Source organism: Cyrtonyx montezumae, unplaced genomic scaffold (genome assembly GCF_038088225.1).
Source record: "Cyrtonyx montezumae isolate F1298 unplaced genomic scaffold, pur_monq_1.0 scaffold_2, whole genome shotgun sequence".
NCBI classification, from domain to species: domain Eukaryota; kingdom Metazoa; phylum Chordata; class Aves; order Galliformes; family Odontophoridae; genus Cyrtonyx; species Cyrtonyx montezumae.
This window is the reverse complement of record NW_027071936.1, coordinates 2,015,128-2,032,761: the sequence shown is the minus strand read 5'-3', so window position 1 is coordinate 2,032,761 and position 17,634 is coordinate 2,015,128. Positions and strand designations below refer to the sequence as shown.

Here is a 17,634-nt window from a genome sequence, read left to right as displayed (position 1 = left end):
GTGCACCATGAAAAGATTTGGGTTTGTCCCCAGATGCCTAGTAACTGCATGATGAAAACAGGTAAATCAGTTTAGTCTAATTTTCAGAATGGAATTAACCTCCTGAGAAGTCAAATCAATATTCTGCATGTCAGCAAGTCCAACATTTTCAAGTCTCATTTGCATCAGCAGTCAATGCAAGTAATATCATTATATCAACATTACAAAACAAAAGAAAAAAAACATCTGATTTCTCTAGTATTTTCTGTGCCAGTCTCTCTCAAAGCAGACTGTGGGACCATGGGAAAAGAAAGTCAGGGAATTTGAACATATTTCCTATTGAACTTCAAGGAAGATATAAATCTGAATCCCAAATACTTAAAGTATAAGCTGACTTAATTTGCTTTTCTCAGGCCCCAGATAGCGCACATCAAAGAACTATCAGCAATAACTCAGTTTTTCTACTCTCTCCAGTGTTTTGCCTCACACATCTTTCACGCTCAACAGCTTTCTTAATACAACAGAATAAATGACAAGTAAATGTCAAGCAATGCGCAAATCACAACTATGAATTAGATTAGTCCACTAATACAGAGTTTCAATAATATATTGAAGATGCTTCATCCTCTGGAGATGGTGAGTTTTGGTTGTTGTACATTGTTGTTTGTTGAGTCTATAAGGATGCTGCATTCAATAACATGGTATGTTGTGGCCAAGAGGTAACTTCACTAACCAAGTTATCTGCAGAAATAACAAGAATTACACAATAAAACACATGCAACAAAAATGAGCCTTTAATGGTTTATCTGGTTTACATTCAGAAGCATGGGAAAACAGGAATCTAGTGGCTCATCCTGAGGTCTTGTCCAAAACACACATTGAATTTCTCTGCACAGGGACCATTTAATGTTCTCCAAACATCCGTTCTGCTTTTGAATGGACTCCCCAAGCCAAGCACAGCACACAAGACACATGACCTAAGTTGTGTCAAGACTAGAGTAAACTTCTCATGAAAGGACAATTAATGTTTAACTCACCTTCCATCATATTCCACGTATTCCATCATATATCACATCACGTTTCCAAGATGGAACTTAATACAAAATATTTCACCTACAAAAACAAAATTTGACAAACACCATAGCTTTTCACTGTTTCCCCCTTCTTCCTATTTGAGGGGACAGTTGATTTACCTAAGAAATTGAAGGTTACAAGTTAATGATTTAAATGCCATAGGCTCTCACACCCAAGACCCACTCAATTTTGGGGGGCCTCCTTCCTTCTAAGTTCATCAAGTCTTTCTTTTTTCATTGGAGTGGAGTAGTGAAACAAACAGCAAACAGCTCTCTACTTACAGACTAAAAAGCATAATGACCTACATAACTTACCCGAGGCTGCATTGTCCTCTAGAGTAGAGGAATTGTTTCCACCTCAAACTCTATTATCATCATTTAATCACCTTATGCTGGAAAGGAAAATCTTCACAGGCTGAGCTATTTGAGGGCCAGAAAAGTACTAACACCAAAAAGTAAGTATACTATGAAGAGAAAGAGAACACAAATTATATACTACGTACCCTGTAAGGGAAAATATAAGCAGCCAATGACCAAAAGGAAAATCTAGTTGTAAATATATAACAGGAAAAATGTAACAGAGAGCCAAGCATTCAACTAAAGGTCTCAGTTGAAACCCCTAAACGTACTCGAATTCAGTCTTCAAGGAAATATTTAGTCACTTCAGACCTCAAATTCACACAATCCTCACAAACGAGGCCAAAAGTTACCAAATTAAATATCAAAAACAGAGTGAAGGTCATTAAATAAATACAGGTAAAGACATTTTTCCTTTTCATATAGGAAGCCTTACTTGCATCACTTCTTCCAAAAACATAAATCTCAGTGGAAAGTTAGTCTGAAATTAAGTAGCAGATCGCTCTTGATATCAAGAAATCTCCATGTTCTTTGTTTCCTGCTTCTCACAGAACCTAGCAGCCAAATGCTTCTTGTTCAGAACACTAATCAAGTCACAGCATTTGAGACTTAGTATACACAAATGTAGATACTCCATAACCACCATCACTCCCTATATTAGTTCCAGTGCTTGACAGAGCCCACTATTTTGTGCCCGTGTAATGTGTACTCAGATTACTCTTCATGCAGGCACAGAAGAGCCAGAGAGAGAAAATTCTATTCCCCAGTTCAGAGGTAGAATATTTGACTGCTCCCCTACGCTGGCTCTGCATATAGGTGTCTGAGTTTGTACTAATGGCGGGCATTAAGCACTATTACTCTACGTTTTAGACCTCAGAATTCATACCGAAAATTCTAATGAAGCGTTTTTGTTTAATCATTACCTGGAAAAATGTGTCAGATTCAGAGACAAGCCAACAATAATACACTTCCATAGTTACCACAGATTTAATTTACAGCAAATGAGCACTACTCTGCATCATCATTCAGTAATGTTGAATACACTCCAGTGACTGACAAAGAGAGCAGCATTCGTTCCTTCCAAAATCATATAGTCACCCTGAATGGCCAGCTGCACTGCATGTCTGGTGCTACGCTTACAGAACTATTTTATTACCTACAAAAATATCTGCTAATTCCTACTTTTCATCTACGTCTCGCTATTATTCACGTTGTTATGAGCATTCAGCATGATTCTAAAGGTCTTCTCTCTGGCAAACACCCCTGTATTAGAGAATACTTGTTAAAACATAATTCTCCTTCTTGTTTCAAATAAAACATTTTAGGTACTGTTATTCATTACAGCATTCTCCAAATAAATTGCACAGTACAAAATGTTTTACCCCCTAAGAGAAAATGACAGCAACTGAGACTTTCATTAGCATTAGTTCCCAAACAACTAATAAAGAAACAATTCTTTAAATCAGCTCACATCCAGCAAAGCAGCAGTCATTACCTCCCACAGCAAGTCCAACTTTTAGCACAGCGTGTGTCATTTAGATACAAGTATCCACAGGATAATGAAACCGTACTGCAGTACAAATGAAAAGCCAGCCTTCCTAAACACCAGATATTCAGGTTGGACTACTCATCCCCTTCAGTATTTACAGACAAGGTCTCTAATAAGAGGACATTGTCAGAAGAGTGACTATGGCAAAGAGAACTTAGGTTGGAACAGCCATCTCAGTACCCTCTGGCTCAGCTCTCCACTTAAAAGAAGACACTTGCCCAAAGCCAACTCCTGGAATGTCAACTCCTCACCTCACTGCTCAACCGATGGCAGTGCGTGCTCTCTCACAACCCACAGCACCCTTCAGTGCTTCAAATAACTTATTTTTTTCCCTTTGCTGTCCACCTCCAGCAAAAGCCTGACCCCTTTCCACCAGCTCTCGATCAAACCGGATCATCCGCCAGCAAAACACTGATGTTGATTTTCAAGTTAAAGAGCAAAGTCATCAGCTATGTGATTCCACTTCTCATTTTCCCATGTTACCATAGCTACAGTCATTTATACAGTAAATAGTTTACTGCATCCATACTCATATTTGTAAAACTCAACCTTTAGAGTAATTGCTGCCAACTTTCTCCATAAGCCTCTGCTTTTCCCTGACTCTCTGCTCTCCTGCTCTTCATCCATCCATGCCTTATGAGCTCACTACAAGGTGAAGGCCATAAAAAAACCATCAAATCCTATAAAGGAATAAAAAAAACAGATCAACTCCAAGCAAAGTTCCTACAGTGTGACAAAACACCTGTAAGTTGTGTTTCAACAACAAAACAGCACACGCATGCAACAAAAACAGCATTGCAGAGGATATCCAAGCATTAAAAACTGAGCTTACACCACAACAAATCTGTTACACTAGGTAACCTAGCTTCTTATATGTGCATGTATTTTTGCGTGCAAAATCTTCACGGGGAAACAACTGTTAACAAAAAATCTCAACAGTAGTAATAGTTAAAATCAGTGTATGCATACTCCCCATCGTCTCACTGGTTTTCTTGACCTCACGTTTCCTCAACTGCTTCTCTGGGTCTTAACAGACAGCTTTGCCCAAGGGTATACAGCAGATACTAGCATCCCAAGACCAAACGTGATGATGAAGGCTGCTTCTTCCATCTACCATCCACCTGGACTCACTCCCACATTTGCTCAGTCATGACACATTGCCCTTTTCTCACTTGTCTGCATATTCACAAATACGTAACTTTTCCCCTCCACCAGCCCGTGCTCTCTTGATCTCCTAAGTACTCTTCAATATCATATCCGGCAAGCCTGCATCCAAGGCTCCTCCCAGAACACCAGAACTGTATGCCACTAATGCCACAAATGCCCCACACTACACAAAATAAACACTTGTTCCTACTAGCTGTATTAAAACTGTGTATACAGTACGAGTACGCAGCAAATTAATCACATCCATCCAGTCATTAACAATTTGCTGTTACAGCTAAACAAAGTAAAAACAAAACTCCAGCTGAGTCAACTCAACCTGCAGCTATATTGAGAACCCAATACAAAGCCTAACACGTAACACCCCAACAGTAATACTTGGATTTCAATTCAGACAAAAGCTTACCTTCCTCCTTCTTCTGCAAAATGCATGCATTAACAATAAACAAATACTGGACAGTTTTCTTAGGATGAAAAAATACCTGTAAGAACCAAACGTTACTATTCTGAAACAGAATTGGATGCATATATACATATAGGCATTTCCTGTTTACTATCATACCTGATATCTGTGCAGCCTTCTCAAGTGCATGCCCAAGGAACAAGTCCTAGAGAATTGATTTCAGTATATAAAAGAAATTAAATCTGTAATTAAATTCTAATTCATAATTAACGGTCTCTTTACATGACAATTCTCATCTACCTGTTAAAGCCTTGCTTCATTCTTATTCAGAATTAGAGATAAGAAGCAATACCTGCAGAGCTTAATTAGCCTGTAAGTATTTATCCAAAGAACCTAATGAGGCCAATGTGTCTGAGAATAAAAATACTTGCTGCACAAGTCTATAAACAATGATTAGTTATATAACTAATACTGATATTTCCAATGTGAAAAAAGCCACCTTGAAGGTGTTTATCCTGTCTCCCCCAACTCCTTATGCAGGGCAAAGTTTTCTATTCTAGTCAATAAGGTAAAGCCACTTCCCTGGAGACTACGAAATTGCAACTGTAAGATTACAAACTAATTATAAACCTAGATTAAAAATCAGGTCTGATTTTTATTTTCCATATAAATAATCTTAAAATTTGCCAAAAATAAAAGGATAGTTTAGCATAGCAGCATATATCTGATCTAAGACTATTAAAACACCTATGCCCAATATCCCTGATTAGCACAGAACAGTGATTACATGAATTCCATTTATTACTGAACAGATTCCAACCACTACACAGCAGTCTCCAAAGTTTTTATTTGTTAGCATCCTCAGCTGGTAAACGTTATAAAAATAAACCAATATTTGATAATCTGTTATTCTTTACCATACAATTTTCTTCTTTGAAACAAAAAGAATATAGAAATGAAATATTTTCTGTGGACATCCCACAAAGTATTAAACTCTGCTTTCCTTTCACTGTTGCAGAAAAAAATGACCATCACTGAAATATGCAAACGTGTTCTTGGCAGCCTGTTCTTCCTCCCCTTAAAATGCAACATCCTATGCATGTTCATGGGAACTTAGTAAGGCCTGAACTGAGAAGGATGGCTATCTGGAGGAGGGGGAGGAGGCAGCTGCGGAGTGGGCAGAAACGGGTACGACGAGTTGTACATGTTTGGGCCTGTCCAGATCAGATTGGGATTTGAAGGAGGAAGGTGAAATGGATGCATCTCATGAACAGAGCCAAAAACCGGAGGAGGAAAGGGATACTGTTGCATCACTGGATGTTCCTTCCTATGAGGTTGTGGAAACACTGGAGATTCCTGATGCATTCTGCTGCCTGAAGAGTAGAGGTGTGGTGGTCTAATGGGTGGTCTAGGAAATCCTGGGGGTCCTGATGGAGAAGGAAACGGATCCCCAGAGAAACTTCTGCCGTGGTATCCCCTTGGATAACTTGAAGCAGGCTGCTGCATTGATTGATGAAGTCCTTTATTCTCACCTTAAAAATAAAAATGCTTAACATCATCCAAAGTTTAAGTTCAGTGCTCACAAATCTTTCAAAATTCTTTCGTCTTCAAATACGAACACAAATACATAATCTGTATGGAGAAACCTACAACTGGGTAGAGACACCCCCACTAAAATCATGCATGGAGCTGAGGAAATGTGAAGAGTGACCTTTTCAAACAACAATACTGACAAATAAGATTAAAAAACTCCTTAGATGTCTACCATTTAGCATCTCATCCTGATTTACTAGAGAAATATAGAAAGCATGATCCTGAGGGCTGCAAATACAGCCATCACAACGGGCATTTCATGTTTTCTTTCACGCACTTTCCTCCATATTAACAGAAGTGAACACTCAAACTGAAGCTTCAAAATACTTGCAGTTTAAAATAAGATTTAGAAGTAGCACACTCTAAAACAGAAGATAAGTCAGTAGTCCTTATTTCATCTTGAGATTCCCACATGTCCATTTTGCTGCAATATGTGCTATTGGTCAGGCTGAATGAGGCACTGAGCAACCTGATGTAGCTGTAGATGTCCCTGTTCATTGCAGAGGGCTTGAACTAAACAGCCTTTAGGAGTCCCAATTCTAACAATTCTTTTGATTCTGTGATTCTATCACTTAACCAATATAAAGCATGTAAGTATATTTCCATATATACCCTCCAAAATTTCAAGTTAAATTAACACAAGCAAACCCATGTGCTTATGTGCAGAAGGTCAGAAGGTAGAAGTTATAGTTCAACAGTAACTGTCCAAGTAAAACGTCAAAACTTATTTTAGCATTGACTTATTAACTAAAGCATATCTAGGCAGACAGATAGGACAAACAAATCATTCACCACCTATCAGAGGCCTTGCATCCCACAAAGGTGATAAACAGCTTTCTGACCTGAGTCTGTGTAACAGCACAAGAGACAAATACTTTCAAGTCTAATTTGCTTGTTGATTTTATTAAATATATCAAGAAAAAAGGGCAGGCCATATCTTTTTTTTTCCTACTGCAGAAGTCACATAAGCAATCGTTTAAGGTTCATAATAAACTTACTGCTATTTTGTATTCCTGTTCTTTCTCCTTCCTATTGAAGGCAATAACAAGGAGCCAGTATTAATATACAGAGAGTTTTATGAAAATGCAACCAAGCAAAACTCCAGTTGCAATTGAGTTTCTGTTTCAACCCGCCAGCTGTCCTTGCTGCTGAATTCCACAGCCAGAAGGAAACTGCAGACAATGTCAGCTTTAAAGCATGTTATTTACAGAAAAACACTGCTCATCATAACTCATACTCCCTTGACACACTGAGACAGTTCCTCCTGTTGTGTTCTCACTCAAGCAAGGTAGTTTAGTAACAGTCTCAGCAAGCCCTAGGCAAATACAGCTCTGCAATTAATTGGCAGAATAGGAATGATAGAAAATATGCCTTATGCAATGCAAGGAAGCAGAAACCAGGAGAAAATAGCCATCTGCAATGAGGGGGATAAACTGTACACAGAAGAAAGCAGTTAACAGGACAGTTGCTGACACCCCAGTTAAGGAGAAAAGGAATTCAGTGGGAGGGCACTGTCTAGCAGATGTACAAAGGAAAAGCAGCAAAATCCTGATGGTAGGAGTCAGTCTGAGAAACATCAGAAATCACATCAGAAATGAAGCAGTAAGCCGATATACGAGCACAGCATGAGAAAGGAAGAGTGGTCTGTAGTACTTAAAAGGAGCAGTACAAAAAAACCCCATAACTGAAGCAGATCAGCAAGAATAAAGAAAGAACCATTTTTCAATCAAAATGGCATTCATAAAGATTTTTTCATCATTAGAGAGGCATGAGAAAAAGACACTGGAAAAACGTGGCTACTGCAAACAGAACACAGTTGCAATTGCAGCCAACCTCAATGGCTGGGGAAAGAAACTCGGAGAAGACTGTGTAATAAAAAGTAATAGTTTCTACTGAGAAAAACTATACCAGTTTATCTCTCTAATGACTATGTCAGGTGAAAAGAGGTTCTAAGTGAGCTAGACAACTTTTTAAAGGAGAGATATTAATAAGTCTTGGGTGAAAACAAACTTCTTTTTCAGGTAAATAAATTCTCCATTGAAGTTATCTGCTCCCCAGATCTCAAAAAAAAAAGTTTCCAAACACCATTCGTGGCACTCATCTGTATTCTCCCTGCACTCAAAGTCTTAGGTTGAACTTGGACCACAATGATCTCTGCAATAAGCAATTTCCAGACTTCAAAAGGTGGTATCTGTTCTATAACCTTACTGTGTTAGTTGATACTATCTTCAAGTCTCAGCTGACAACCCTCCTGCTCTGTACTACTTCCCTTTCTCCATTTAACGTTCAAACAGAAATTGCCTTATTAAAAAAAACATTAACAGCCACAAATTCACAAATACAACTTTGGAAAAAAAATGGAAACACTGACAAGCTGTAGGAAAGCTTAATTTTTTAAGGTAGATACCACTGTGTTCTCCAAACAGTTTAAGAGATGACAGTATTCTCCCATAGCATTCACTCACTTGATGCATTTGTGTCTGTTTTGACTTTCTTCCTTCCTTGACTTTGAGGCTTCTTTTTCTTTTGTTTTGCCTCTCTTTCTTTTTCATCATCACTGAAGTCCAAGGCCTGGTGAAAAAAAGTTAAAAAAAAAAGCTATATAAAACAAAACTGCATAGAGAATTTCAGATCTACAAATAAATCTTCGTTTAGAAAATAATCCATCCTGCAGTCAGCTGAGAAGAATATTATTACTGCTCTTTATTATTTTGCATTCGGAGAGTGTGGACTAGGTAAATTATGGATTTTCTTCTTAATTTATTTTATGACCAACAGATTTATGACTCACAGTTAAATTTAATTTCATTAAAACCAATACTGAGAATGCGGATATATTGACTACTAAAGTTCCAATAACATTGCTCCTATTAAACTTCCAAAAGCAACGTTATTCCAAAAGAAATTTAAGGCGAGAAGAATGCCATAATTTACAACAGATTCAATTTCACTGGAACTCTGTTCCTTTTGTGTGAGGGTTTGCTTCCTTTAGAAGAAGAATGAAGTTAATAATGGCAGGAAAGAGCTCTGTCAGTAACCAAAGACCAGCTCCTTTTTGTGACTCAAGGGAGCAAAAAGATCACATGCTGTCATCATATTACCTCAAAGAAAGGCCTAGAGAAACCACACTACTGTGCTTGGAATTTAACAAGCTGGTAAAGAAGAGTACGGACTAAGTATTCCTAAGAAAGGTGGGAAGCATGAAAGGCCTAACACAGATTAATTTAAGACCTGTGCAAAAATAAACCTTCACAGCAACAAAAAGAACCAGCTCCAGAACTTACACGCAGCTCACCACTGAGTTTGCCAGACGAGCTTTAAAACCAGTCACCAGCAGAACATGTTACATGTTAGTTGCATTTCTACAAACCAGCACACACCCACCAAGTCAAAGCAAACACAAAGGTGTCACATGAAGCAACTAAGTTGCTGTCTTTGCCATTACTGATTTCCTTTAAATTCTCTTCCTTTGTTCCTATAGTGAAGGACAGTAAATAAAGCTCCCCCAGTAATTTCAGGTTCTAATGCACAGAGGATATAAAAAAAAACCAAGCTGCTAATTAGTTACTCTGCACAGAAATTTGTCTGTGTATTTTCTGCAATCAAAAATAACAAAAAACAGTAGTTACCTCAGGTGGTGGTTCTTGGTCATTCTTCCAAGATGCATCTGACCCTTTTTCCCTAAAAGAGAAAAAAAAAATTATTTGTAAAGAAATATTAACTTAGGTGTTAACTTAGAACTTTACCACGTATACCACTTGAAAAACATGGCTCCGTTGAATTGGGATGGTTCACTGCAACGTTATTACACTAACTAAAGCCACAGTATTTCTCCTTGAAAAATGGAGCCACATACTTACATGGCGTTCAATGGGATCAGCTCTACTTGCTAAGGGTTGTTACATACTTAAACAAGTTAGAAACAATCAGGCAGCAACATCAAAGCACGGGGCAGCCAATGACATCAGGCAGCTTTGGCTTAAATATCTTGAAGAGCCCACGGGAATACAGGAAAGTCACCTGGAGGTGCTTTGTGCCCCAACCCCTAAAGCTCAATCTCAATCTTTATGCATCACTAGAAAGCCACGAAGACAGCACTTTTGTCATTATCAGCAAACGTTGGAATGCAAATCATTTTAAATGTAACTTCATACACTGCAAGCAAATGGCATGGCAGCTCTCGAATCCTGAGGACAGGCTTCAGTTCTAGATGTGGTAAGCAGATGCCTAACATGTGTGCAGTTACTGTACTAAGCAACAAAGTTTACCAGTGCAAATCAAAGACCAGCTGGCGCCCAAACGCTGCAGAAAATCAAAGCAGCACCATGAGAGTTACTTCAGTATTTGCCAGAACAAAGAAAATAAGAAAAAGGTTTAAACACTTCCACAGGAGGAAATAAGAAAAAAATCTGCAGATACTCAAGTTGTAATTAACACAGGCATTAAGGACTACATTTTTTTCTATTAAATAGTCAGTAGGCCAGATGAGAACTAATACTAACAGAAACTGCCACACGTGACAGAACTTTCTTCAAACTGTAGCTGCTTCAGGTAATTCATGATGATTAAGATAATTAAGGTGTAATAATGGACTGCTAAACATTATTCTTATATTTCAGTCTTATTATTTGAATAACGAGTCCTATTTGTATACAGAGTCAATGGATAAAGGAAGAGCATCTGTCCAGGCAACACTGATAGTGGGATCAAGGGAGCACTTCCCTGCAGGGCAGGCTGAGTGACCTGGGGTTCCTCCTTCTGGGGAAGAGAAGGCTCCAAGGAGACCTTACAGCGGCCTTCCAGGACCTTAAGAGGATCTAGAGGAAAGCTGGGGAGGAACATTTTAGAAGGACAGGTAGCAACAGAATGAGGGGGAATGGCTTTAAAGTGGGAGAGGGTAGATATAGGCTAGGCATCAGGAATAAATTTATTGTGAGGATGGCAATACACTGGAACAGGCTGCACAGTGAGGTTGTGGATGCCCCTTCCCTGGAAGCATTGAAGACCAGGCAGGATAGGGCTGCAAGCAACCTGGTGTGGTGGGAGGTGTCCCTGACTATAGCAGGGAGCTGGACCTGGGTGATCTTAAAGGTCCCTTCCAACCCAAACCATTCTATGATTCTATTTGCCTCAGGCATACAAATACAACTGAAAAGTTTCTGATCATCACCCCCTACAGCCACCAACAAATTGACAGCAAGCCATTTCCATGCAGAGCTGTTCTCCATCTGCTTAAGAGATTCTTTTATAATTAAGTTTCAGTTCTGGCCTTGTAATTGAAAATAGTAAGTAAATGCCAGCTTGTTCAGAATTCAAACAAGGTATTAAACGACATTAAGGATGCCACTAAACAACTTCCTAACAACAGAATGCAGAAGAGTTCATCTTGCCAAACTCATCCAAATATACGTGTGTGGGAGGGTACAAGCATGAAAATACATATTTTTATTCCTCAAAAAAACCTACTAATTCTGTTTACAATATTTTAGGTAACAGTAAGAAGAATTAAAACTTAATATTAAATTGAATCAAGAGCTACCAAGCCTCAGTAATCATAATGCTTTAGAAACTTGCAGTTATTCCATACTTTTCTGAAAAGCAGAACTGTATGACCCCGTTATTACAGTACAGTTGAGAATAACTAAAGACAATTGTGTCAAGCTAAGTCTTACAGTTTCTCACTCAAGTCTAAACTGAAATTCATAATTTTCAGCTATATTAAGAAATCAGACTCACTGTTGTAGTTTCTCTGCAAATATATACTGGGTGAAGTCCTCCACTGACGGAGCAAAATACATGTTGTCTTGCACATTAATACCTCTTGCTTTAATATGCTCAGAGCTGTTAAACCGTAATACATAAAAGGGATGTTGAACAGGACCAAACACCTCAAATACCTGAAACACACAATTCAAATAGCCATTATTAGATTACGCCTCTCTCTGTACACAACTGCAAAGCTTCAAGATGTTTTGTATTTAAGAATCTTGAGGTGTTTTCAAACTGCATCAAATAAGTTACCCTCATGTCATACCTTTATTGCTAAACAAGTATTTCCCTAGCTACTGTGAGTCAAAACATGGAAAGTTTTTTCATGCTGATTTCATCCTTTGCCCACCCAAATGCACTGCCTTCAACTTCCTTTACTTCAGTCATCTTTACCCTTCATTCTGATTTCCTCTCTCCATTTTGCTTTCAAATCCAAACACCTGATCACCTGATTTTTTTTTTTTTTTAGAAATAAGCACTTTAGAAATAAACACAAGATGCCTTTACGTTAGTTCCCACATCCATTCTCCAACTCTGTGGAGAGAGTATTGGTATGTTGTGTTGAACATTGTGACTTCATGCTACATTTTCCTATGTTCCACTCACATCTAGCACTGAGAGATGTGATGGCAGTGACAGATGCCTTTCTACAGAAAATACACAAAACTCAGTCCACCATCACTCTCTGCAAACATTCTTCATCACAGTTCCATAAAGCACACGCTGGCCTAAAATGACAACATCAGAGCACAGCTACATAAATATTTCCCATATTTCCTGAAACTCAACTCAAATTCCCATGGCAACAAAAGAACACAGCTTATTAAAGACATCGTATCTGAAAGTAATCACATGCATGTTCACCAAATGTCAGAAATTCAATACATGCTGTCATTCCATACGGGTGCAATGAATTCCAGGATAGGATGCTTGAAATTAAAGACCAGAAGCAATGCTGACAGGAGTCAAAACCACAAAGAAAAGTAACGGATCAAGAAAACACTATTTCATTTAGATGACCTGAACAGCATTCATTGGAACATAAACTAATACCTTGAATTTAACACTAGAATAACATGTTATTACACTTCACACACACCTTTCCTGCTGCTTGTCGATCCTCTTTGAAGATAATGCTTTCCTCGTTAATTGGAGGTAGACCTCTCAGAGACTCCACTATTACTAAAAGGGCAAAAAAGAAAAATCACAGAGAACTATAAGTAGCAACAGCATGCAATCAATTGCAAGGAAATATAACAAACCACATTTACAAAGCAAATATAGCTTCTCCTAAAAATTCTTGTATGCATGCACAGTAGCATCATTTGCGTGCAGATACCCAGTTTGTAACTCCTGCACTTGCAGGTCATATAATAGTTTCATACTACATTTGGGCCTAACTCATGATTAGTGATAGCATGAGCAGCCAAGCTGTGCAAGTCACTTCAGTACCTTGAAAAATGAAGCATTTGAGACTTGAACGCTTTGAAAGAGAGACAGAAGTATTCTTCCTGTGTTAAATACATACATTGAAATACAGGCTATGATTGAAATACAGGCTATGAATGAATTCCATTTTTCTGTTTTCCAGACTCAAAGGGATTATCTTCACTGAAGCTTTTAGAATCATTTACTTTCACCTTTGTTTTCTGCTTATCTATCCCATTATGCAACGGAAATATTCTGTCTTGACTCCCAGCAGGAGTTACCTTTAAAGATGTCAAAAGACACAGCAGCATTAAACTCAATTCTGATTCTGAAGGTGATCTTCTCCACCCTAAAACATAATGCTCAATTAAGCATTCTCAATGCCTCTCAATCAAAGTCATTCAAGCACTTAGTTTTTGGTAGAGTCTTACGTTGACACTAATAGAACTCTCTCTTCTAAACTTACATAACTTAAGAAATGCTTCCCTGAGCTAAAACGCTTCAAGCTTTTCTGCAATTTAAAACTGCAAACATGCCAAGCAAGACTACAACAATGCTACATGCTTTATAGTCCAAATTTTGACAGTTAGGTTGCTCATAGCCCCACACAGCCTGGCCTTGAATACTTCCAGGGAGGGGGCATCCATACCATCCAGACTGGGCAACCTGTTCCAGCGCCTGACCACTCTTACAGTAAAGCATTCCTTCCTGATACGTGGCCCCTATCTACCCTCTCCCAGTTTAACGCCATCTCTTCCTGTCACTCTCTGTCCTTCTAAAAAGTCCCTCCCCAGCTTTCCTAACTATTGCTTCAGCAGAAAATCATCTTTACAATGAATAAGAAAGGACAAGAAGAAAAACAGGACAATCAGTGAAGAAACCACCACCTTCAGCCAGCTTCTTGTACATGAATGAGATGAACCCCAAGCAAATGGGACAGAAAACTACTGCAAAGGAATTGCCCATATTATCTAGAGCCTTTTATGATAAAAGGAATGTTAGTAGAAAAGGTTATTCTTCTGTTTCCCACTCAACAGAAGTGTACTGTTTTTGATTTCTATGTTTCATAAGCAAGTCGCTTTAAAAGCAATTCAAGCAGCACAGAGCACTTCAAGGAAGTTTAAGACAAATCTTCTATTTCACACACCAAAAAACTGAGATCCTAGGTAAAGCTGAAAAAATCTTGAAGTGCCTACTGCCCACAGAAAAGCTTATGTATATTATGTCTATTCATAAGTTCACTTTCCAGTACCTATAAATAGCATTAGTCATGCTGCCCTATGGCTGCTGACAGTAGCTGCTTGTACTCGGTCAAGGTGGCAGAAGTGGGATGAAGAGGGGGCAGGAAACAGTGAACGTACACAAAGTACCAGTTCCCAAGAAGCCCTCCCCACAAAACAAGGCTTTTCTGTCCTCATTTATTAACAAGCACTTGGGTCTGTATCCGTGCTTTCAATTACACATATCAAATATTATTCAAATATAGCACATAAAACATCACAACTTCTTGAAATACTACAAATAATCTTACTGTTGCCAGGATTCATAGGAAGGCCATAACACAAAGCAATGAAAGCCTTTTGATGAAACAACTAAAAGCCACACGAGAAATCACATACATATAATACTATCTTACATTTATCAACACTGCCACCTAACTAAAAGAGAATTCAGCACAAATGCCATTCTGCAGCCTGGTCGTTAGATCAGTTCTCAACCAGAAATCTGCTGACCCTTTCCTGAACCAAGGGCAGAGAATCAACAGAAGGGCTTAGCAGCAGCGTGACACAAAGCAGCAGTACTGAAACCTTGAGGGAAAGAGTTAAGACACAGCTAACGTAAAGATATACAAAAATAGTTCAGTTCAAAAGTAACATTTAGTTCAAAGTATGTTGCCTACCTAGCTGCTCAATGATACTGGAAACTGTCCCAAAAAGCTTCAGTTCAACATTATCAGGCAGAACTACGGTTAAGTCTTCAACAGGAGGCAGTTCCTGAAAGTAGCAAATCATTCAGAATGAAATCACACTTCACCACTGAAACAGAGGAAAAGAACACATTTTGACCTATTAACTGAGCTATGTATCTGAACTAGAGCAAAAAATGTGCATATAATCACAATTTTCTTCCCTGACAACTTAATTCATAAACTATTTCACACTGGGTTACAAGGACATTTCAAAGGCACCATTTTCTACTTACATCAAGGGGCAACTCATCTTTTGTTCTAATGCAGTACGTTCTGTTATCCTTCTCGTTTGGCTGATCATCATCATCAGACAGAGCTGAAGGAGAGCACGAAGAGGACGAAGTGGTGGATGAGCTGTCTGAATCGGTGTCACTGAATGGGAAAAAAAAAATGGCCTTAAGCATTGACACAAGCAAACTTCTGAAAGTTGCACTTAGCCTTTATTATATGACCTGGCAGCTAACAACGCAGAATTGAGAAATAACAATGAACAGAATACAGCACAGAAAGGCAAAATAAAGTTTGACAGATCAAACTGTGGAGGGATGAGGGAAAAAGCAACTCCATGATGCTATGTGAGGTAGCTTAAAGCCTTCAGATTAATGCTTACAATGAACTTACAGCAACAGATAGTGGAAGCAAGACTACAGGTAATGCCCCAGGCAGGCAACTCGCTCTCCGTCCTTCGTGACAAGCTAGGAAAACTTGAAATGAGCTAACAACACAGACCCACATCCAAGCTGCACACCAGCAGCTGTAAAAAAAAAAAAAAAAAAACCTCAAGAGGAGACCCTCAGACTTCCCAGCCACCTCCCCTAGTTTGAAGGCGCCCACCTCGACCCGGCGTTACCAAACCGCAACCAAAGGAAAGCACAGATCTCCCTGCAGCTCTGAAGAAGCGTGCTGCTTCCAGAGGCCCATGCTTAACCCCTCCATCACGAACCCACACGCTGAGGGGGCTGGGGGGAGGTGCCCACAAAGCGCCTCACCTCCCCGAGTCCGAAGCGGCTGCGGGCGGCGTGCACGGACGCGCTCCCTCGGCGGAAGGCGGCCGATCCGGGCTACCCTTCTCACCGTCTGCGGGGCCCGGGGAGCCGGCCGACCTCTGCTCCAGCTCTGCACCCGGTTCATGGCCGGCGCAGCCGGGCTCCACCGTCAGGGTCTGCAGCCGCTCCAGCACTTCCCGCTGCGCCGCCATCTCCCCACGCGACTTCCGGTCGCCTCACGGCCAGCGAGCCCGGTGAGGGGGCAGGGCGCATGCGCGGGAGGCGTGCCTCGGCTGTGCTTCCCGCTCTTTGCGGGCTCCTCAGTGAGGCGTGACTGACGCCGCTGTGATTCCCCCGAAGAACGTTCGGGCACCTGTGGGGTGCCTCACACAACATGCCGGGGGATCCCACATCAAGGGTCACCCCTCTTAATGTCCAGTGATCTGGCAGACACGTAGCTTCCCTGCAAGAGAGAGAAGGGAGGGATTCCTCCTGCCCTCACCTGGCTTTGGGGTGAGGCAGAGGCAATGCATTTCCCAATACACTATTCCCACATAACAAACTTCCCCTCCAGCCCTGCACAGAGCGTGCTCAAAGGGTATGCAAACCAATTGCTTCACCTCCAGACTGTCTGAGCAATGCTGATGAAAGCATCAGAAGATTGCTTCACAAATACCCCAAGCGCACTGACATGAGCTCCTGCCTGGAAATAGACATCTTTGACTATTCCACTCTTTATCCACAACACACAAGAGCACACATCACCTGAATTTACTAGGAGCACAAAACACGTATACGTAACTGTATTTTCACTTACTGCTATCTAAAATAATACGCAGGCTAGGCAAGATAGACTAAGATCAGTTTCCACAAAAAGTTTAAACATCATGAGCACATGGTATTTTTTGAACTGTCTATACATGTCCCCCCCCTACATATAAACAACAGGCAGAAGTGCACTCTCACTGCATAATGAATCAAAACACCTTGGTTGGGAATTCAAACAATACAATACAATGGAAAGTACCACAATAATAGTAGAGTTGCAAAAGCTTTGGCTACAGCAAGTGAGAACAAGCCCAAATACAGCAGCTATAGATACAGAAATGAAGGGGGAAAAAAAGGCTACTTACCTGTGGATGACCTCAAGTAGGCAGGGAGCTCCAGCGAAATATTCTCACCTCCACTGCCAACCCTTAAATGAGGTCTGGGAAGAGGTGGATCCTGGCTCCACCTTTCCAACCACTCAGATTGCACACACCTGAGCTCCCCCAGGTTGGCCCTGCCTTCCCACCAGGTGCTCTGATGCTGTTTCAGGCCATGATGGCATTTCTGCTGCAGGAACTTTCTCCAATGACCACACT

The 17,634-nt window shown here is 40.0% G+C and overlaps 1 protein-coding gene across 1 annotated transcript; it reads right to left on the bottom strand.

Moving 5' to 3' along the window:
• Nucleotides 1-5,321: 5,321 nt before the first annotated feature.
• On the bottom strand, nt 5,322-16,543 carry NAF1 (nuclear assembly factor 1 ribonucleoprotein). The gene is given in 9 exon segments (XM_065736219.1): nt 5,322-6,057; nt 8,584-8,689; nt 9,748-9,799; nt 11,855-12,015; nt 12,987-13,069; nt 15,216-15,309; nt 15,518-15,656; nt 16,274-16,483; nt 16,485-16,543. Coding segments are annotated over 9 exon segments (1,323 nt in total). The 3' UTR covers nt 5,322-5,638.
• Between the last annotated feature and the right edge of the window lie 1,091 nt (nt 16,544-17,634).